Source organism: Mastigoproctus giganteus, chromosome 12 (genome assembly GCF_048544385.1).
Source record: "Mastigoproctus giganteus isolate SK-2022 chromosome 12, ASM4854438v1, whole genome shotgun sequence".
Taxonomy (NCBI): domain Eukaryota; kingdom Metazoa; phylum Arthropoda; class Arachnida; order Uropygi; family Thelyphonidae; genus Mastigoproctus; species Mastigoproctus giganteus.
Window position 1 is genome coordinate 131,764,922 of NC_143586.1, and position 24,141 is coordinate 131,789,062.

Genomic DNA, 24,141 nt, shown 5'->3' on the forward strand with positions numbered 1-24,141 from the left:
AAGTTAGTTCTGTGAGTTTGAAGTTAGACACTAAAAGGATGTTGACTGATTGCGGCATGTGTTTGGAATGCTTTGGAAGAGAGAGCGGGAATTATAAAAGCCAACTCAGAACATTGCCCATGGAAGTGTCTATAGAAAAGGCATACAGCAGAAACTCTGAGACAGAGTGAAAACACACACACATGTTCAGTACGCTTTTTTGACATTTTGAAATACGACAGTGAAAACTCATAGTAGTAGAAGTATGTATGAGCTTAAAGAAAGTGAGCTTATGTCATGTCAGCCAAAAAAATAAAAAAATTTCACACATCCATTCCCTATAAAATTTTGTCCAGTTCCTCTTTGAATTCATTTAAGCTATCAACTTTCACAATGACAGATGAAAGTTTGTTCCAGCAATCAACTGCCTGCTGGCCAAAGGTAAATTTCTGCACATCTATTCTGTATAATATCTATCCTCAATTTGAATTCATGCCCCCTCAGGTTTGTAAGCTGAGCAAGAGAAAGAATCCCATCATAATTCAGCATGCTCAACCCATTCAAAGCCTTATACACCTTGATCAGATCACCTCCCAGGTGCCTAGACTCCAGCTGCTGCAATTTGCAGAATTTAAGTTTTTCTCTGTAAGAGGACCCCTTTTTCCCCCTCACCAATCTTGTTGCTCTTCTCTGTACTTGCTCCAGCAACTCTACATCTTTCCTAAAATGACGCCTACAGACCTGTACGCAGTACTCAAGGCGTGGCCTGACCATTGCCTGATACATAGGGATAATCACCTCCTTTTCTCATCTCTAGCAAAATTTCTGTGTATCATTGACAAAACCCCATGACCTGCTCTGGCAGCCTGTCTGCATTTCTCAGAAAATTTCATCTGACTGCACATTTACTCCCAGGACTTTCATTTTCTACCACACTAAGTGTAGAAACTACACAGTTTGTATGTCTCTCTGGGGTTACTTCTACCCATATGCAGTAATTTGCATTTGTCAATGTTAAACTTCAGTTGCCACTTCTCAGCCCATCTGCCCAACTTTTCTAGATATTGTGGCAGTAGCAAACTGCCATTACAGTCATTAACAACCCTGCCAACCTTTGTATAAACTGCATACTTGGACATTAAGCCTGATATACCTTCATCAATATCATTGATAAATATACAAAACAACATCATGCCCAACACCAAACTCTGGGGGAATTCACTAATAACATTAGTCCATGAAGAGTAGCGTTCATTGATTATCACTCTATGTCATCTCCCACTCAACCACCCTTTTATACATTGTAGCAACTTGCCCTTAATATCATACTGCTCCGATATGTACTGTAGTAGTAGAGAAAAGCTTTCCTGAAATCCAAGTATATGATATCAAAATTAATTTTTGCATCAAGTTCCTTTGTAACAATATCATAGTATCCAGTCAAATTTGTCAGACAAGACTTTTCCTTAACAAACCTATGCTGTGTCTGAATTATTACTGCAGTCTTGTCTAGATGATCCTGCAATGCTTCCTTAACTAGTGACTCCATTATTTTCTCCTGAACAGAAGTTAAAGTTAACAGGGCTGTAATTAATTGTCACCAGTTGATACCGCTTTGTGAATTCGGGATACATTTGCACTTCTCAAGTCCACGGGGACTTCCTCTGAGTCCAAGGATGCTCTCATAATTATGGCTAAGGGTTTGCTTACTTCCTTTGACACTTCCTGTAATATATATAACTGGATAGATCCATCCACCCCAAGTGCCTTTCTTATGTTTAACTTCAAAAATTTTCCTCCACTCACTGCTCTCAGTTATTACAAAATCATTAAGCTCCCTGTTATAGTTTAATATGCTTCTGCCCTTCACTTCCCTAAAGAATTCCTCGTGTGAATTTAGTTGCAAAATACTCATTCAGTTTGTCAGCTATCTGAGCAGGATCATCAACAGTCAAACCATCGATATCAAGTGTGCCAATCTGATTCATCCCCTTCCTTCTAGAGTTTATATAAGTAAAGAAGTCTTTGCTGTTTTTCTTAGCATCCTTTGCCAAAGATTTCTTGTAATCTCCCTTCGCTTGCCTAATCTCCTTTGGCACTTGATTATAGAGCTAAGATAACTACCATAGGCTTCTGTGTTGCCTGATAATTTATATGCATCCCATGCATTTTTCTTCTTTGCCACGCTTCTCATTACTTCATCTGACATCTATTTAGGCCTAAACCTTGAACAGTATTTCTTAATTGCTATGAAAAGCCTAGTAGCTTCCACAATTAGTTCCTTGAATGCTTCCCATTTAGAATTTGCTGCTGGTAACATCATTAGTTTGTTCCACCGTACAGAATTTAAGAACTGTCTGAGACCACTATAGTCATCACCTTGAAGAAAGCAAAAACTCTACCCTTTACCTCTGATAATAATTATTTCTTTAAGTAAATCCCACATCAGTACACTGTGATCACTGCCATCCGGTGGTTCCTTTATCTGTAAATTCTCAATGCATGAATAATCAATGGTAAAAACGAGATCAAGAGTATTACTCTTTCTGGTTGCCTCTTGAACATGCTGCTGGAGAAAACAATCATCCAATGAATTCACAAAATCTTGCTAGTGTGTGTGTGGGACCAACCCACAAGTTCCAGTTAATATCCAGGAAGTTAAAATCCCCCATTATAATATAACCTGATTTACAGGCCCATTCTATTTCTCTGTAGAATTGTACTCATTAGAGCATGGGTCGGCAACCTTTTTTGAGCGAAGAGCCATTTTTGATCTAATTAAAAAAAAAAAAAAAAAGAGAATCCGAAGAGCCACACCTCGGCTCAAGTGGGAGAAGGGGTGGAAGTTTTTTAAGAAGTGGAATAGAGTGGGAAGGTGTTTTATTAAAAAAAAAATATATATATATTTTGAAAATTTATTTATTATAAATTGTCTTAATTTTATGTTATTTATTATAAACTTTCAAGTAATACTGAAAAAAAAAAAAAAAAAAAACACAGTAACAATCATCCAATTAGATACGAATAAATGTGACTTGTTGCTGAACTTCTTGAGCGAGTCTTTCAACAGCGAGCATGCCGTAATTTTTGTCTTTAAACATGCTGAGAGATGCATTATGCAGACGGTTTCTTGATTTATTTTTAATATAGCTTATGTTCGAAAATATTTTCCCACAGAAATATGTCGAACAAAAAAACCGAGAGAAGTCCAAAGGAAAATATTTTAAAATTTATATACGTATCCAGTAAGCTACTCCACGCATCGAACACAATTCGGTCTTGCTTTTTCAACTCTTCAATTGCCGTCCATTTGTGTAAACTTGCAAGCATTTTGCCTCTTCAAATCCACAATTTCAGTTTTAAGGCATTTTAGTCTCGCAGTCCACATGTCCTTGAGTTTTAAGTCCTCCATTTCCAATTGTATTTCATGTGGGCTAAAAGTTAAAGAGCCGTAGGTTGCCGACCCCTGCATTAGAGTCATTACACCTATAACATACTCCTACTCTCATTTTTGCTTTCCCAGTGCTTATGTCACACCAAACTGACTCAACGTTGCACTGTCCACCTACGTCAACTGGATGCACTTCCTTAGGTTTGTGTTTCCTAATTAACAGCATAATCCCTCCCATCTTCCTATCCTTTCTGTCCACATTGTACTCCCCAAATTCCAATTCTACGTTCCTTATATCTATGTGACACCATGTCTCATATCCCAACAATATCTGCCTTTGGTGTCTTGATCAGCACTTCAAATTCATCAAATATATTTACTATAATCCTAGCATTGGTGTACATGCAAGTATAGATGCACTTATTCTTATTCTTAGTTAAGGTAACACAGCCCATGTATTTAATTGTTTCATGACCACTCCCACCAGTTCCTGAAAATCCCAGGACGCTGCTCATTCTAATAGAAGCAGTGCAGGAATCACTTTCACCTCTGCCTGGGGCTACTTTTAATCTTTTAATCTGTGAATTAACCCGCAAGGGTAGCAAATTTTTCTGACCCACCTAACACTGCCTTGATGACAGATATCCTACTCTTAATCTTTAGATCTCCTCTACTCTTAATCTTTAGATCTCCTCTACTCTTAATCTTTGGATCTCCTGCTCTTAATCTTTGGATCTCCTGCTCTTAATGTCATTTGTGCCAACATGTACAACAATATCACCCTTTGTGATATTGTTGTACACCCCTGGCAGACATACCCTGGTCCTATTCCACCTATACTTTTTACACAATATATTATTCATCACCCTGACAGTAGTCACTGAGAATAACTAACTGTTGTGGGACTAGCGCATTCTGCCTTAAAGATTGCCACTGTGTTGCCTGATGCACAAGAGTGAGTTCTGGTGTTGAGTTGGGTAGCTGAGAGCATAATGGATCTTTCACTTTAATACGTTCAATGGCATCTACCCGACTCTTCAAACTCTTATAAGCACCCATCAGAATCCAGAGTTGTCACCTAATTTCCTGACACTCTCTGCACCTAGCATACACACAAATGCACCTTATTGACTAGATCATGTCCTGTTCCAGAAAGTTCCGCAAACATTTTACAAATTGCAAATTTTTTTTAGGCTGTGATGAAGAATCGTTCCCGTCAGTTCTTCACCTAGTCGCAGCACTCCTGCTACTTTGTGCCTGTTGCTTTGCTTCTCTAGTCTAGGGCATGATATTGAATAAAATTAATAAGATTAATAAATTTAATTAATTAATTATCAATACTACACTATATAATAGATTCCTAAATGCTATCAAGTTTTACGTTAGAGCTACCTATTTACCACAGTTAAATTTGAATTCCCCACCACTCTGTACTATACAAGGGCGGCAAGGTTCGAACAAAACAACGTTTTGCGTATATTAACTATCAACCTACAAAATCTCTATCTAAAATAAAAATGACTAGCGTAACTAGAACTATATAGCTAATTATATAGTACAATATATGACAATCAAGTAAATAAAATAGCAAAACATTTATGATTTTTTGGAGCTTGTAATTCACAGCTGGAACTTATCTTTGTTGTCAGCTGACAGTAGCAATGTATCATAAGCGAGTGAACAGCTTATTGTATAGAGGAAAGCATGGGACATGTCTGAACATATTATTCTGTATTGCAGTGCACTTTATTGTTTCAACCTTGACCAATGAAAATAATTCAGATGCATTTTTGAACAGACTTCATAATTTAAATTTTTTAAATAATGTTATTCATATTTCATATTAATTCACTCTGAACAACCACATAATGCCTTTCTCTCAACAAATAAAATTTTTTCTTTTACTATGAAAAAATTTCCATTAAAAATAAAATTCTATGGGATAATTGGTGAATTTAAACTAAAAGCTATACATCTTTAATTGTGTTTATCATTAATACTTTTTCATAATTTCAGTTGCATCACATTTAGCAGAGTCTCAGGAAGGTCAACGGGATACAAAGAAGTTGGAAGGTCATATTCGTGTTAATTATGTGGAGCATAAATGTGGACCTGGTTGTGTTAAAAGAGATAATCCTATTTTGCATAAAGGGAAAAATCCACTTCAGATTCCTATGGCTTTAGGTTGGGAAAGGTTAGTAATAATCATTTATTTCATATCCAGTGATAAAGATGAAAATATGGCACTCCTCTTTAGTATTGTAATGAGTATTTATAGCCAGTTAGGCATACTAGGTATAAATACTCATTAATCATTGCCTCAAAGGCTAATTCTTAGCTTGTTGATTTAGATACATTGAAATTAAAGAAAATTAAAATTAATTTTAAAATTAAAATATAGTTATCAGTGTAAATTAATTCAACTTAGAAACTTTAAGACTAATTAAGTTAGTTAAAAAGTGGCCATCTGAAACATTTTAATGGATTTTTTTCCCCTGCTGCTTTGCCAACCGGGCTAGCTAGGTGGGTAAAGTGCCTGCCTGGCAACCCAAAGGTCGTGGGTTCGAATCCTGCCTCGGGCTTGGATCAAAGTACTGCAAAAACCTTGGGAAGTGCACTATGGTCACAGAAGCAGATGCGCCAACAACTACAAAAACAAAAAAAAAAAAAAACCTGCTGCTTTATTCTTCTTTTACAAGGCCTGTAAAAGAAGAATAAAGAAGAATGATTTACTGGTCTTTAACCAGTGTATCTGATTATCAGTAAAAACCACTTAAACCATGTAGAGTTAAATTCCATAGTTTCATGTTTAACATTATCGCTGAGTTTGATTCCTGTTAATTCACCATGTTAGAGTTATTTGCCACACACGACCAACAAATCTTGCCATTGCTAAGCTTAAAGACGCTTTCTAATTTTTCAGTTGCTGCTGATTGATACTCGCAGCTGAGAATGCACAAATAACTATTGAAAGGAAATAAAACCCTGAATGAACAGCAGAACAAATAATGAAAAGCAAGTTTATTTCAGTAATACAATATTTCAACAAGAGAATATACATAAAATTAGGTAATTAGGCCTTTTTGCCAGACACTTGATTTCGTTTGCTTGCAACCATCTTCGAGATTTGGAGTCAAAGATTAAGAAGACAACCTTCATAATCTTCTTCGTGCTCCGTGAAATCTTTGAAGTGCCTATCAAATTGTCTTTAATCTTTTCTGTTCTGGCATCAGTTAGCCTTGATCTGTGGGCTGTTTTGTTATCTTTCATATGTGAAAACAGTTGTTCACATAAATATGGGCTCCCAAAGTAACATAGAATTTTTGCGGCAAACTTTCTTATCTCTGGGTATTTTTGCCCTAAATATGAGTAGATTTTTGGGATCCCAACCTCTCGATATTTCTCTTTGAAAACTGAGTCATTCCACAGATCAGTTAGTTTCATTTGTATGAAAATGGAACTAACTTAGAGCTCTTTTGACATTAAAAGAAAAAGGATCCGTGAAAAGAGAAAAATCTTCTTGGTGCTCCTTGAAATCTTTAAAGTTCCTATCAAATTTGTTTTTAATCTTTTCTATTCTGTCACAATATTTTGAAAAGGTATTACTTTTACTCTGATTTTTCAACTGTTCACGCATAGAAAAGTAAGTCAGAGTAACCCTCTTTTAATTGATTTTGCCACACAATCCACTTTTTTGGAAAACTAGCCAGTGCATCATGCGTGTATGTTAACTGTACAAGTTATGTATTTGCTAGCAGGGATAAGGGGGTGATTGTCCCCTTGTATAAGGCAATGGTCAGGCCACATCTTGAGTACCATATACAGGTCTGGAGGCCTCATTTTAGGAAAGATGTAGAGCTGCTGGAACGAGTACAGAGAAGAGCAATTAGATTAGTGAGTGGAACAAAGGGTTGGTGTTACCAAGAAAGGCTTAAGTTCTGCAAACTGCAGCTTCTGGAGAATAGGCACCTGCAAGTTGATCTAATTGATGGATTAAGCCTTGTGTATAATGGATTGAGCAAGCTCAGTGCTGATGGGATTCTTCCTCTTGCTCAGATTACTCACGGCATAAATTCAAATTGAGGAAAGACAATTGTAGAATAGATGTGTGGAAATTCGCCTTTAGCCAGTGGGTGGTTGATAGTTGCAACAAACTTCCACCTGTTGGTGGAAGTTTGTTGCAACTGTCAACCACCCACTGGGCCAACAGAGTGAGCCAGTAAATCAGAGAGTCTTATAATGGGAGATTTTAATTTCCCAGATATTGACTGGAATTTGGGGGCTGGTTACTCACACACTAGCAGGGCTTTTGTGGATTTATTGGATGATTGTTTTCTACATCAGCATGTTCAGGAGGCAACTAGAGGGAGTAATACTCTTGATTTGATTATCAGCAGTGATTCTTCATGCATTAAGAATCTGCAGATAAATGACCCACTAGGTGGCAGTGATCACAGTGTGCTGAAGTGGGATTTACTGAAAGAGGTAACTACCATTAGGGGTAAAGGGAAGAGTTATTGCTTCCGTAAAGGCGACTACGATGGACTGAGACAGTATCTAAATTCTATACAGTGGGACCAACTGATGATGTTACCAACAGCAAATTCAAAATGGGAAGCATTCAAAGAACGTATCTTGGAAGCTACTAGGCTTTACATACCAACTAAGAAATATTGTTCAAGGTTTAGGCCAAAATGGATGTCAGATGAACTAATGAGGCATATGGCAGAGAAGAAAAATGCATGGGATACTTACAAATTAACACATGACACAGAAGCCTATGATAGATACAAGTTGATATGCAACCAAGTTACAAAGGAGGTTAGGCAGGCGAAGGCAGATTACGAGAAATCCTTGGCAAGGGATGCAAAGAAAAACAGCAAAGAGTTCTTTACTTATGTAAATTCTAGAAGGAAGGGGATGAATCAGATTGGTCCACTTGATATTGATGGGTCAACTGTTGATGATCCTGCTCAGGTAGCTAACAAACTAAATGAATATTTTGCATCGACATTCACACATGAGCAGTTATTCAGCAAGGGGAATGCCAGAGGTGTATTCAACTCTAGCAGTAAGCTACAGAATCTTGAAATAACTGGGAGTAAAGTGGAGGAGAAACTGTTGAAGATAAACACAAGAAAGGCACCCGGGTGGATGGGATCTATCCAGTTATATTAAAGGAGGCAGCAAAGGAAGTAAGCAAACCCTTAGCCATAATTATGAGAGCTTCCTTGGACTCAGGGAAGGTACCTATAGACTGGAAATGTGCAAATGTGACCCCAATTCACAAAGGAGGATCAAAGGCTGACACAAGTAACTATAGACCTGTGAGCTTAACTTCTGTTCCAGGAAAATTAATGGAGGCACTGGTTAAAGAAGCACTGCAGGATCATTTAGACAAGACTTCAGTTATAGCTCAGACACAGCATGGTTTTGTTAAGGGGAAGTCTTGCCTGACCAACTTGATTGGATACTATGATGCAGTCACAAAAGAACTGGATGCAGGGAATAACTTTGATATTATATACTTGGATCTTAGAAAGGCTTTTGATACTGTTGCACATGGAAGACTGCTACACAAATTGGAGCAGTGTGACATTGGAGGCAAATTGCTGCTATGGATAAAGGGGTGGTTGAGTGGGAGAAGACAGAGAGTGGTAATCAATGGACACTGCTCATCGTGGACTAATGTTATTAGCGGAGTCCCTCAGGGCTCAGTGTTGGGTCCATTATTGTTTTCTGTATTTATAAATGATATTGATGATGGTATATCAAGCTTAATGTCCAAGTTTGCAGATGATACAAAGGTTGGCAGGGTTGTCAAGGACACTACTGACACTACACTGCTGCAACAGGATCTGGAAAGGTTGAGCAGATGGGCTGAGAGGTGGCAAATGAAGTTTAACATTGACAAATGTAAAGTACTACACATGGGAAACAGCAACCCCAGAGCAACGTATCAACTCTGTGGTACTACACTGACAGTGGTAGAGAATGAAAGGGACTTGGGGGTGATTGTGCAGGCAGATATGAAGTTCTCTGAGCAGTGCAGACGGGCTGCAAGAGTAGCTCATGGAGTATTGTCAATGATATACAGAAATTTTTCCAGCAGGGATAAGGAGGTGATTATTCCCTTGTATAAGGCAATGGTCAGGCCACACCTAGAGTACTGTATACAGGTCTGGAGGCCTCATTTCAAGAAGGATGTAGAGCTGCTGGAACGAGTACAGAGAAGGGCAACAAGATTAGTGAATGGAACAAAGGGGTGCTCTTACGAAGAAAGGCTTAAGTTTTGCAAATTACAGTGTCTGGAGACTAGGCACCAGCGAGATGATCTGATAGAGGTGTATAAAGCCTTGAATGGTTTAAGCATGCTCAATGCTGATGGGATTCTTCCTCTAGCTCAGAAAAATCACCTGAGAGGGCATAAATTCAAATTGAGGAAAGACAGATGTAGGATAGACGTGCGGAAATTTGCGTTTAGCCAGCGGGTGGTTGGTTGGTGGAACAGACTGCCATCCCTTGTGGTGGAGGTTGATAACCTAAATAAGTTTAAGGCTCAGCTGGACAGGTATTTTGAACGAACAGAGGGGTGAAGTGGAAGTGTGTTTTTTTTTTTTTTTTTTTTTTTTTGGCTGATGCTGCATAAGCTTGCTTTCTTGCATCAAATGCCTCTACTAATGCTAATGCTGTTGTAGTGGAGGTCAGTAACTTAAATAAGTTCAAGGCAGAACTAGACAAACATTTGGAGTGAATGGATGGGCGAAATGGGAAGAGTTTTTTTTTTTTTTTTTTTTTTTTGCTGATGTATGTAAGCTTGCTTTCTTGCATCATATGCCCTACTAATGGTAATGCTGATATGCTGTACATTTTGTATATTAAAGAAGCTTATAAGAATTGCAACTTTTTGAAAAAACTGCAATATTGAATTTTAATACATTTTATTGTAATAATTCTGATCACTATTTTAAATGAAATTTAAATGAAAAGAACTGACTGCAGCACTAAGTAATGGCGTTGCCTTTCACAAAAAAGATTGTAATGGTAATGAAGATACTGAACTCTATGAAACATGTGCAGCACAAAACTAGCAGGACCCTCCCCATGTGGTATCATTCTAGTTGATGTTACATATAATGTTGTTTGCTACCCTGTTTTTCCTGTTAACAGCAGACATGTAAATATCTGGTATTTGCTAAGTTTTCTGAGTTTAATATTTATTTGCATTTCTTTAGTACAATTGTGTAATCAAAAATTGATTTTGTAACCATTGCAGTTATAGAACTATGTCCCGGGATGATTACTGTTTCCCCCCCCCCCATTATGGTTATTTAATAAAAAATTCTTTGTTAATTTTAAGATTCTTTGTCATTTTTACAAAAGCCACAATGATACATAAAGTTTTGATTGGTTCAGTATAAGTTCAACTTCTATGGAGAAACGAGTTTCAAAGGTTTTCATGTTGAATCTTTGCTAAATAACTTTTTTTTTCCCTTTTAAAATATACCTTTCAGCTGTATAGGTGTGAAATATTTTTTCTTAAAAAAAAAAAAAAAAAAAACCCTGATAAAATGCTTTCTAATGAAATTTAAATTATAAGTTGCAGAGCTAATGGATGAGCTGTTCACAGCTATTTATCCTCCTCATCTGAAAAGTTAAATTATCTTCATTCTGTATTGCAGGAAACATGGATATTGTCACTTTCTTTTCAGTGGTAAAGGAAAGATAAATATAGAAATATTCTTTCTAACCTATACACTGATGTTCAAAGAAAGTGCATCACCCCTTAAAATTGTAATTGTCATTCGAATAATGTAAGTATATGGCAATATTTCTTACCAATTGCATCAGATAAGATTAACACATGTAGTTGATGATGTAATATTGCTTCAGCCGTTACTTTCAGCTATATAAGCATGCTCTGCAAGAGTTGCAGTCATTCCTTGTTCGTGTGAGGGTGGTGAGTTATGTGCAGTTGATGCCACGAAGAAAGAGTGCTATTGTTGCTTTACGTGAGGAAGGATTTTTTCCTGTCATATTGGTTATAGAGTGTCTTGTAATCAGTCGATAGTGAGTATATTTCTTTCCAAACTCAAGAATACTGGTTCTGCTGATAGGAAAAAAAGGAACCGGATGCAAACGAGTCTCTACACCGAAACAGGACCACGTTTTGAAGTGCTTATGCCCTAAAAACCGTGAAGCTTCTCCGAGCTGAAAAGAGAATGGGAAGAACATACAGGAGTGGTAGCAAGTGCAGTAACAGTCAGAAGATGCCTCTTCAAAAATGAACTTATAGCCCATTATCCTAAGAAGAAGCCCCTTCTCATGCAAGAAATGAAAAAGGCCTGATTAATTTGGTGTAAGGAGCATGTCAAATGGACCCCTGAGCAGTGGAAGTCAGTTATTTTCTCGATTGAGAAGAAATTCAACCTGCATGGCTCTGATGGGAGACAAACGATTCAACGTAGACGTGGTGAAGAATACCATCCAGACTGTATGGTGTCTAAAGTGAAGTTACCTACCAGCCAAATGATATGGGGGTGCAGTTCGTATCGCAAAATAGATCACCTGCAGTTTATAAAAGGTTCCCTAAATGCCAGTGGATACTTGACTATATTGGAAGGCAAATTGCTGCCAATCATTAGAGACCATTTTAACCTGCCAAGTAACTGCATCTTTCAGGATAACTCTGATCCTTGTCATCGGGCAAAAAGTGCAAGTAGGCACTTCTGTAGTTACTTTAGCTTCATTTCTGCATTAGAGGTTCGACAGTAATGTGTTTACATTTGTTACAGGTGAAAAAAATGGTTGGAAGAATGGTCCATTACAACTCTTAGCTGGCCAGGAAACAACCTGGTCCTGAATCCTATAGAGAACTGTTGGCATTGTGTGGAATCTGCAGTTGTCATAAAGAAACCAAAGACCCTTTGTGAACTTCAGGAAGCCATAATTTGTGTTTGGAACCACAAACTGTCAGTTGATTATCTTCAGAAATTGATCTTGTCAATGCCTCAATGGTGTGCTGCTGTCATCAGGGCCAGAGGTGGTTGAACTAAATATTAGTTTGCATCTGGTGAACTTTTCATTTTGTTTTCCATTTAAAATGATTAACTGAAGCAAATTGAGGGATTCTAATAACATTTCAGCCATAATTGTCATGTTTACCAAAAATGTTGTATAAAGGTTGCAAATGCTCATTTTGAAATATTTTGAGAGCACCTGTCAAGTATTACTTAGCTTTGCCTTAACTATTAATAAATATCTTTTGTTTATATTTTTATTTGTGATGCTAGTAATTAATGTAACATACCATCGCAAAAAAGTTCTAGAAATGTGAAATTCCTAGGTGATGCACTTTTTTGAACACCATTGTGCAATTTATACTGGCTTGACAGCAGTAACATTGTTGTTGTTTGGTTTTTAGGAGCATTAGCAACTAAGGCCATATTGCTCCGGGGATGTGCGGTGGTCATTCCCTGACCTTTCCGCATCCTCTGTATTTGGTGGTCACTGGTTTGAACCTCGGTCTAATCAAGAAGCGTGTGCTATGCACTGCTGCTCCTGCCTGCCTGGCTACGGAGGCGCCAGCAATAACATAACAAAGTTCCAAGTTTCATCACTGCTGTCATTTAACATCACTACAAGTAAGCACCTCGAAAGGGAAAACTATAAGTGGGATCTCATTGACTCATGTGAAAACTTTACAGGAATTATTTTAGAGAAGTTAAAACAACTGTAACTACAGTGTCAAGCAGCAATTATTTTCTCCCCACCTTGTATGTAGAGATGAAGCAGTTTGTAGAACTGGCATCAATGTGTACAAATAGATATTATTTTCTTTCTAACAGCTCTCTTTGAAACTGTAACTGTGCGCTCACCTCTACTGTAGCACGTTGTTAGTGATGTGGGAATGCTGACACACCATCATCAGCAAAAGCCAACCCATGCCAAAATAGAGAGGGGAGAAAAAAAAAAAAAAAACGGATATAAATAAAATTTTATATATCTTTATTTCATGAAAAGAAATTTATCTTTATGTTCAGTGGTGGAAATAAAAGTTAAAAAAGAAGAAAAAGTATTCTGTCCAACGTGGACAGTTCACACAACCTTGCTGGCAGTAAAAGAAGAGAATACCATCATTGCTTTCAGTTTAGTATAACTGAGTGAGTGAGGAAACTGAAGGTATAATCTCATTGTAACTTGCGAAACTCTATAGTCACCACTTATTAGCATTAGTAGAGGCATTTGATGCAAGAAAGCAAGCTTATGCAGCATCAGCCAAAAAAAAAAAAAGTAACATAAATAAATAAAAATAACCACTGCCACTTCACCCCTCTGTTCGTTCGAAATACCTGTCCAGCTGAGCCTTAAACTTATTTAGGCTATCAACTTCCACAACAAGGGATGGAAGTCTGTTCCACCTACCAACCACCTGCTGGCTAAAGGCAAATTTCCGCACATCTATCCTACATCTGTCTTTCCTCAATTTGAATTTATGCCCTCTCAGGTGATTATTCTGAGCAAGAGGAAGAATCCCATCAGTATTGAGCATGCTCAAACCATTCAAGGCTTTGTAGACCTCTATCAGATCACCTCGCTGGTGCCTAGTTTCCAGACACTGTAGTTCGCAAAACTTAAGCCTTTCTTCGTAAGAGCACCCCTTTGTCCCATTCACCAATCTAGTTGCCCTTCTCTGTACTCGTTCCAGCAGCTCTACATCCTTCTTGAAATGAGGCCTCCAGGCCTGTATACAGTACTCTAGGTGTGGCCTGACCATTGCCTTATACAAGGGAATAATCACCGCCTTATCCCTGCTAGAAAAATTCCTATATATCATTGACAATACACCATGAGCTACTCTTGCAGCCCGTCTGCACTGCTCAGAGAACTTCATATCTGCCTGCACAACCACCCCCAGGTCCCTTTCATTCTCTACCACTGTCAGTGTAGTACCACAGAGTTGATACGTTGCTCTGGGGTTGCTGTTTCCCATATGTGGTACTTTACATTTGTCAATGTTAAACTTCATTTGCCACCTCGAAGCCCATCTGCTCAACCTTTCCAAATCCTGTTGCAGCAGCGTAGTGTCCTTGACAACCCTGGCAACCTTCGTATCATCTGCAAACTTGGACATTAAGCCTGATATACCATCATCAATATCATTTATAAATGATATTGAGAGAAAAATAAGGATAAGCTGTCTTTCAATTTAACAGTTGTAATATGTTAAAAAGCATTCACCAGTTTCTCTATAACATGATAACTTGCTTACTGTAAACACATTTGTTTTTCACGTTTTTTGGTCATTGCCATCCCTTTTCCCAATGAACATAAAGAAGACTTAGGGAAAAAGTGCAGAACAATCATCAACAGTTATGATGTCACATAGCCACTTCCTTCCTTCACCTTAACAGAGGGATTACTGTGTCACGACGTTCAAAACAGATATTCGTTTCATATGACCCTTTTTAAGTCTTTTATTGTGAAATAAAAGTATGTTGGCAGTTGACAGGCTATGATGCAATATGAGGATTGTAGGCATGACATAGCAAAAGCTGACTTGTGCCATTGAATAAAAATAATAATAAGATTTGTTATCTTTGTTGCATGAAAATAAAAAAAAAGTTCATCTGTTGCTTTCAGTGGTGAAAAGAAGGCATAAATGCATTATTCCCATTGCTAACCTGGACAGTTAACATTTGCTGTTAATTAAAATGATGGGCATGCATCACTCTCATTTAGCAATCATGTGGAGTTGGTGGGGATAAAGAGCATCTTAAGATATGAATACATTTAACCCCTTCATTCACTAGAGGCAAAATAGTACACACACACACACACACACCAAAATGAAATTTTCTTATTATAAAACTGCTGGTTTGATTAATATTTCATGTCTTTTGGTCATTTTTAAATACTTAAAGGTTAATTGTAAAGAGTACTGATATTTGAGAGGGAAAAATTTTTGACTCCCCCCCACACTAAGGTTCTAATTACTGTGGTTCTTTTATATTTTATTATATACTTTTAACACTGACCTGTACTTAATTTTTAGGATTTTATGTACTGCATTTATTTTTATTTTGTAAATAATCTGTTTTAATTTTTATATTTTGCAGTTTAGTTGGCTGAGACAAGATTTGATTATAATGGTTTTTAAAATGTGTATTTACTAACACTTTTTAGATAAAAGAAAATCTTAATATAAGATTTTAATTGCTTATTTCACATGTATTCTAATTCCTCTTGCTGTGGAGCTGAAATCCAGGAAGCCCCTGTTTCCTACATTTCTGGATTAGGTTTTGGTACTGCATGTGTGTACATATATGAGCTGTGGCAATAAAGTTCTGACCTAGCTGTCATGACTGCACCAGCACCTGGACTGATGCTGCTGTAGTTATGTTCAGTGAGTTTGAAAACAATGCTTCTGCCCATTCTGAATTTTCCTGAGATGTCTGTATAGATCAACCATCCACCCCTTCCCAATTTAGCACCAGCAGACATCATCTTTCTCAAGGTGAAAACTTCCTTCAAAGGAAAGAGATTTTAGGCTGTTGAGGATATAAATAAAAACATAACCAGTGAACTGAATTTCATCTCTTTGGACACCTTCACTGACTCTTTTCCAAAACTTTTAAAATGGTGTAATAAGTGCATTCAATTCAAAGTAATTCAGGTGATGATTATTTTGAATAAAAATAGTGGCGCCTCCGTAGCCAGGTGGGCAGGAGCAGCAGTGCGTAGCACATGCTTCTTGATTAGACTGGGGTTCGAGCCCGTGACCACCAAATATTGAGGATGCGGAAAGGTCAGGGAATGGCCACAACATATCCTCGGCGCAATACAGCCTTAGTTGCTAAAAAAAAAAATTGAGTTCATTCCTTTTTGTGGTCTTTTTATTGCACTAGTCTGGGAACTTTATTGCCACACCTTATATATATATATATATATATATATATATATATATATATATATATAATTATTGATAAAAAAGTAAAGAAAGAAAGTTAAAACGACAATAACTGTAACTAATAAGTAAATAATATTTATGAGTCAATGCAGTTGCAAGCAATCATGCAATACACCCATAATGTCTATAGAATATTAAGGATAATATAAAGAACCATTAGAATAAGCAAATCAATCCAATGATAATACCATCAGGGACCTAAGAAAATGCAAAAAAAAAAAAAAAAAAAAAAAAATTTATCGCTTTTTACCAACAATCTAGATGACTTCAACTGGGGCCAACCACCCAGAATGAAGGCAAAAAACGACAAGAGGTTCTCTGTTTCTGTGATGATCAATATATGCTAAGTAATTTAAATCTAAACCAAATATAAACCAGTCAGTATAGGCCAAATGTAAATCGAATATAAATCGAAGGATGATAATAAAAGTTAAGAAAATTTAGAAATATTAGAATCAAAGGTAAGAAATATAAGTAAAATATAAATGTAAGCATATATTAATCATTGTTGACCCGACAGAGAACGTAATTTAATGATTAAAATAAGATTAAATATATAATACATACTACATATTGACCGTATCTAGGACATAATGTAATAATCGTCAAAATAATATGTGGTGCCCCCTATGTGATGGATACGGTAAAAATAAATAATTAAATTAACGCATAGAGAAACATGCAGATAGTAAGAAGAAAACTAAAGGAGTAGGAATAATAGAACCTGAACTCCACAAAGGTGAAAAATAGTGGTATAGACAAGAAATAGTTTCTCCTGCGTCCTCGGATTGCCCTAATAATTTCGGAGAAATAAAAATAAAGAGCGTAGGACAGTTTAAAGACATTACAAGATATAAGTTGTGGCTCGGGTATGCCCGGGATCGCAAACCCGTTCCTATAGTAGAACCCTGAGCTGAATTTGCATGTTATCTCAGCGTGAACTTCCCAGTTGAAGTCATCTAGATTGTTGGTAAAAAGCGATAATTTTTTTTCTTTGCATTTTCTTAGGTACCTGATGGTATTATTGGATTGATTTGCTTATTCTAATGGTTCCTTATATTATCCTTAATATTCTATATATATATATATATATATATATATATATATAACCTTATTTTTTATTTTTTAAACTTAATACCAATACCAACTGGATAACTTGGAGAAATTGCATACAACTGGAATATATTTCTTATTAAGAACAATATAATAAGAATTTAGAATATAAGTATTAGGGGTGAAAACTAGAATAGGAATTTTTCCTATTATAGAAATACAGGAATTTTTCTAGCAGGGATAAGGAGGTGATTATTCCCTTGTATAAGACAATGGTCTGGCCACACCTTGAGTACCTGTATACAGGTCTGGAGGCCTCATTTTAAGAAAGGTGTAGAGCCGTTGGAACGAGTACATAGAAGGGCAACAAGATTAGTGAATGGAACAAAGGGTTGCTCTTACGAAGAAAGGCTTAAGTTTTGCAAATTACAGTGTCTGGAGACTAGGCACCTGCGAGATGATCTGATTGAGGTGTATAAAGCCTTAAATGGTTTGAGCATGCTCAATGCAGATGGATTCTTCCTCTTGATCAGAATAATCACCTGAGAGGGCATAAATTCAAATTGAGGAAAGATGGTTGTAGGATAGATGTGCAGTAGTTTGCCTTTAGCCAGTGGGTGGTTGATTGCTTTACAAACTTCCATCTGTCATTGTTGAAGTTGATAGCTTAAATAGATTCAAGGCAGAACTTGACAAACATTTGGAGCGAGTGGATGGGTGAAATAAGGGGTTTTTTTTTTTTTTTTTGGCCAATGCTATACCCATGAGGCCAAAGGGCCAAGTATTTAGGTAACCTAATTTCACACACAGTTTTTATTATTATTATTATTATTATTAATACATATATATTTTTGTTTTACCTTTGTGCACATGTACCTATTATAACTTATGTGCTTATTTTACTTCAGTTACAATATTATAAATTTGTATTGTTTTACTCAGGTTTATATTCCAGTTTCAGTTCTAAAATTATTGAATCAAAGTGATGGAATTCATGGAATTAATACATATTTTTTGATTATTGTTCTTTTTTCTTTTAATTTCTGATGATATTTTTTGTAGGCATATTGTGAAGTATCGCAACGGAGGGAAAAGGCCAGTTGTTTATAGATCGCCATGTGGTCGGAGATTAAAGAATATTGAAGAGGTCAACAAGTATATAGCTGACACTCGGTCCCTTTTAACAATTGACCTGTTTTGTTTTGACAGCTACGTGCACACATTTGTTGAATTTAGACCTGTGAAGGTAAGGTTTGTGAATTTTATATCTAAACAGTAATTAGATTTCTGTAGTTGTAATAACTTTTATTTCGTGCTCTTGTGAAGTACTTTGAATGCAAGTGAAAAGTTTTGTAGGTGGGTTTGCACCATCATTAGTACAAAATTAATCTGCTAGATGGTAGTACAGATTAGTCAGTTTAATCATTTGTTGTTTATGTCGAAACTCTTGGATGTGTCATTCAGAGGTGATGTGACATGTGCAAAATAAGGCTGTGTATAAGCTATATAGTCATCGAATGCTTTCAATGCCTATATATTAGGACTGACAGAGTAGGTTTGTGGAAGGACAAGCAATAGAAGGAGATGGAAAGAAACTCCATGGTGGAATGAGAGGAAGAGAGAGGCTGTGAAAATCAAAAATAATGCATTCAGGACCTACTTCCAGAACAGACATGATGAGAATAAAGAGAGATATGAAACCGTGATGAGATAGGCCACGAGAGATAGTTAACGAGGAGAGAAGACTGTGGCTGGAAGAATAATGAAACTACCACAAGATATCGACAGTAATAAAAAGATGCTGTATGGTATGGTGAGGAATAGGAGGAGATGGCGAACAGAGCAAATACTTGGTGGATGAGAATGACAGCTTAATAACTAAAGATGAAGAGATAAGAAACATAAAAGAAGTTCCTTGAAAACGTGCAGGGCAGCCAGCAAAAGGGACAAAGGCAGGTTGATCATAAAAGAGGGGGATGAAAGAGAAGATACGGAAAGAGACCAGACAGACTTGATGTGGAATGATGTAGTGTAGGCATGAAAATACATCAAGACAGGTAAGTCTGCTGATATTGATGAGATAAATGGAGAGATGCTGAAGCTACAGGCGAGGCAGGAATATCGTGGACATACAGACTGTTCTGTGAGATCTGGGATGAGAGGCAGGTGCTGATGGACTGGAAATAAGGTTTAATCATTCCGTTGTTCAAGGAGGGGAACAGGAAAAAGTGTTCCAATTATAGAGGCATCACACTGACATCACATGTGAATAAGCTGTATGAGAGAGCAGAAGATAAAAGGAACAATTGAAAATAGGATGACTGAGGAACAGTATGGCTTTAGACCTGGCAGATCAATGGTGGATCTAATTTTCTGCATCAGGCAACTGCTGGAAAAGTGTTATGAACACAAAGAATCATGGATGGTATTTTTGGACATAAAGAAAGCGTTTGATGCCATAAAGAGAGAGAAATTGTGGGGGGTTTTGAGAAACTTGGGGATAGGGAGCATCTTGCGGAGAAAATTGAGAATATGTACACCGATACAGTGAGGAAAATTAAGAACAGTGATAGGGTTGATGTAGACCATCGAAATAACATCAGATTTGAGGCAAGGAGGCGTCCTGTTACCACTGGAGTGAATGATGTCATATCTGTCATGAATGATGTGCAATATAGAGTGGTGGAACAACTTGGACAGGAACAGATGAAAGTCATGTTCTTCATAGATGCCCTCTGCATATGGGGGGAGAGAGAGCAGGGAACAAGTGCAATGGCAAGTTGATATATGGGCTAGTATGGCCAATGAATTTGGATTGGTTTTCAGTCAGGAGAAGAGTGAAGTAATGGTTCTAAAGAGCCTGAGAGATACATTACAATGGTAGGGAAAGATCTAAAAATGGTTAACAACTTCAAGTATCCAGGAAGAACTATTACAAAGACTAGAGTGATAGATGAAGAAATAAGTAGAAGGATACAAGCGGGCAGGAATTTCTATAGGCAGATGAGAGGAACAGGAACATACCACTGAAGTGTGAGAAGGCTATACAAATTTGTATATCAGACCTATTATGTACCAATTCTGACATGTACATCTGAAACTTGAACTATGAGGAAAAAGGATGAAAGAAGAATTCAGGGATCACAAAATGAGATTTGTGAGGAGCACAGCTGGAAAGACAAGACATGATAAAATCAGGAATGATGTGATTAGGAGAGAATTCAGGTTGAAAAACTCCAGATTGAAAGGCCCCCGTTTGAAATGGTTTGGGCATGTCAAGATGATGAACGAGAGGCGATTGCCAAGAAGAATGCTTGATTTACAATTGAGGGACAAAAGACCAAGGCTTAGACCAGTGGTTTTCAACCATTATTTTAATAATGGACCCCTAAGTAATCATTTATTTTGCGGCATCCCTGCTCAATTTTCTGCCTGTTAGATCCGATTCTGTGTGTGTGTGTTACACATAATATTATATATATGTGTGTGTGTGTGTGTAATATTAAAAATATATATATGTTATATGATATTTATTACAATAATATAATTACATTTCATAATACAAATTATATATATACAGTATATAATAATTTTATTCTTTATATAGAGGTGCTAAGTAGACATCAATTATAGATCACCACAAATTTAAATGATACTCTACACCTTTTTATAATGAAATAAACATAAATTAAAAAATAATAAGAAGTTTAAGTAACTTAAACCCAAATTACGTGGTACTCCTGGAATGTTGTTGCGGCACCCTGATTGAAAACCACTGGGTTTTCAATCAAGAATGAGGTGGAACACCATTATAAAGACCAATGTCATTAAGAGAGGAGGAAACTGGAGTGAAATCAACCATGGAGAGACGTACACGGACAGGGCATGGTGGCAAGGCTTCATACATCAACCCGTGGAATAGTGGAACGATGACTGATGATGATGTTGATGAACTGACTTTAAAGAAGAGTGTACATGCTATTCTTTAAAGTCAGTTTCAAGATAGGTAAAACTGCTGTGAAACCTATAACAAATTAAAACTTTTTTTTTTTTTTTTTGCAGTGGAAGTAATGAGTATAACATCGTTGATAATGTTGAATCTTTTCCATATCAAATTTCCATTTGTTTGCTTTAGGATGGACATCATCTATCTTAAAGACAATATATGGAAATGTGACATGACTTAAAAACTTTATGAAAATTGGTGTTTGACTATTCATGATTTGGCCAAAAATGTCAGAATCTCATTTATAACATGGTGGTCAGCGTGGGCTGTAGGATGGATGAGGAATACATTTGACATTAATGCTGGCTAAGTACTTAATAAATAAATTTTCTGTGTATACTCCGGAACGACAGAACGGTCAGAGGAGTTTACATGATAAACAGAATACAAGAAACAGCACCGTATTCAGCAGTCATGGGCTTGAACCCCGGTCATTCAAGGCACGTGTACTTATGCACCCGCACGCCTGACCACTAGGCTACGGCGGCCTTGCTTTGATGAAAATATGAGCAACACTGGCGTGATGCAACATCCATCCATCCTTTTGTAGTTTTTTGCGACAAATGTGATCCTGCAAAGTGTGCAGTACAGTTCTGTAGTAAAGTCCCATAACAATCATATGTGGCACGACATGCTGGTAAACCATTCCTTGAATGTTAAAAAAGAGATGACCATAACCTTTCTGGCAAAAGCCACAATTTTTGCTTTTTTTGGTGTTGGCGATGACATAAACTTTCAAAGAGAGCTTTGTTGCTTATTCTCTGAGTCAAAATGACAGCACCATGTCCCACATAGAGACCACTGGTAGTTGATTGCTGGAACAGACTTCCATCTGTTGTTGTGGAAGTTGATAGCTTAAATAAATTTAAGGCTGAACTAGACAAATATTTGGAGTGACTGGATGATGGAAATGGGAAGGGTTTTTTTTTTTTGCCTGATGCTGTATAAGCTTGCTTTCTTGCATCATATGCCTTAACTAATACTAATATGCCACACCTTAGGCAGAACCTCACCATCTTCAGTAACTACCTGTTACAGCTCCTGGCTAACCTCCCTGCAAACTTGCTGTTGTTCAGGTGTGAGTAGTCTTAGAATCCAGCATTCACAAACACATGTCATATGCAAATGGTCATAGAGATTGCCGTATGAGCTTTCTGCTAATATTATCAACATCGCTGCCAGTTACCTTACTGTTATACAGTGATCTTCTCTTACGATTACAGAAGCAGTGCTTATGGTTTTTCTGTGGTTAGCAGTGGTTGGAAATCTAGGACCACTGATTTTTGCAATCGAATTGCACCATCTCTAAACATTTTAAACCACCTTTGAGCTGCACTATATGGACAGGCCTCCGTAGCCGAGTGGGCAGGAGCGGGAGTGCAGTAGCACACGCTCTTTGAGTAGACCGGGGTTCAAGCCCCTGACTGCTGAATACGGTCGATCTGCCAACCCGCACTGGACCAGCGTGGCAGATTATGGTCCATTTCCCTCAACATGAATTGTTGAGGAGGCTTCCATCCTGCAGTGGGTTGATAATGGCTGCACTTTACTTTTACTTTACTTTATATGGACATGTATATTTGTTATGAGCCTCTTTTAACATTTCACATGCTACAGCTGATGTTTCCTCAAGTTGGTAACTGAATTTGAGAGCAACATACTGCTCATTGCATGTCACATCCATCGTTATGTAGATTAAACTAAACAGGCATAAGCTTGACGGACTGCCAATGTCATGCGCTGTGCACTAGTCAACTGTGTAAAATTGCAGTTTGCAGTTATTAAATATGTGATTAGCAGTGGATAAGTCCCCTGAAGGTTATTGTTGTAAAATATTTATTACATTTTGATATAATAAACTGACAGTAGTTGAATCAACCGATAACTGACAGAATCTCAGTTATCGGTTGAGTCAACTACTGCTCATCTCAGTTGCCCAAATTATTCGCTGTATGATTCCTTTTGCCTCAAAGGTGGTACTTGTGCATATGTCCGTTCCGATATTCCCAGTCAGAGACTTGGTAATTTGGAATCTTCTCTGGCTTAAAATCTCTTTACCTCATTGTGTCAAATTCATGTGTTGTCTCTCTACTGTTCTCCCTACTCCACTACTCCACTTGGAGCTCTTTGGCTTCCTCTCTTTGCAACTTGACTTTCTCCAGTCCAACTTTCCTAAAAGTGAGGTAATTTTCCTTGGCGATTCTAATGTTCACAACTCCAGCTGGCTTCTGTTTTCTAGTCACACCGACCCAACTGGTCATGATGCTGAGGTTTTTGCAATTACTAATGACCTTGCACAGTCCTAACTGTTGAGGTGCCTCCGTAGCCAGGTGGGAAGGAGCAGCAGTGCGTAGCACACGTTTCTTGATTAGACCGGGGTTCGAGCCCGTCACCACCAAATACGGAGGATGCGGAAAGGTCAGGGAATGACCACCGCATATTCCCGGAGCAATATGGCCTTAGTTGCTAATGCTCCTAAAAAAAAACCAAACAACAACAACAACAACAACAACAACAACCTAACTGTTGACTGTATGGTTAGGATTGTCCAATGACCTTGGACAATCCTAACCATACAGCCAACACGCTTGATCTCGATCTCACAAACAACCCTTCTAAGTACACAGTCGAAGTGAGTGGTCCTTTAGGCACCTCAGATCACAACTTGGTGATTGTCTCTTCTCCAGTGGAGCCATTATCTCATTTCTATTCCTAAACTCGTATTGTTTGGCATTACACAAA

The 24,141-nt window shown here is 37.4% G+C and overlaps 1 protein-coding gene across 1 annotated transcript in view; it reads left to right on the top strand.

Moving 5' to 3' along the window:
- egg (SET domain bifurcated histone lysine methyltransferase eggless) overlaps positions 1 to 24,141 on the top strand; it is a 536,019-nt gene that overhangs the window by 316,928 nt on the left and 194,950 nt on the right. Inside the window, exons 16-17 of the mRNA XM_090386075.1 lie at positions 5,387 to 5,564; positions 18,456 to 18,639. Of these exons, the coding sequence (XP_090242201.1) occupies positions 5,387 to 5,564; positions 18,456 to 18,639 (362 nt within the window). The remainder of the gene's footprint in view (positions 1 to 5,386; positions 5,565 to 18,455; positions 18,640 to 24,141) is intronic.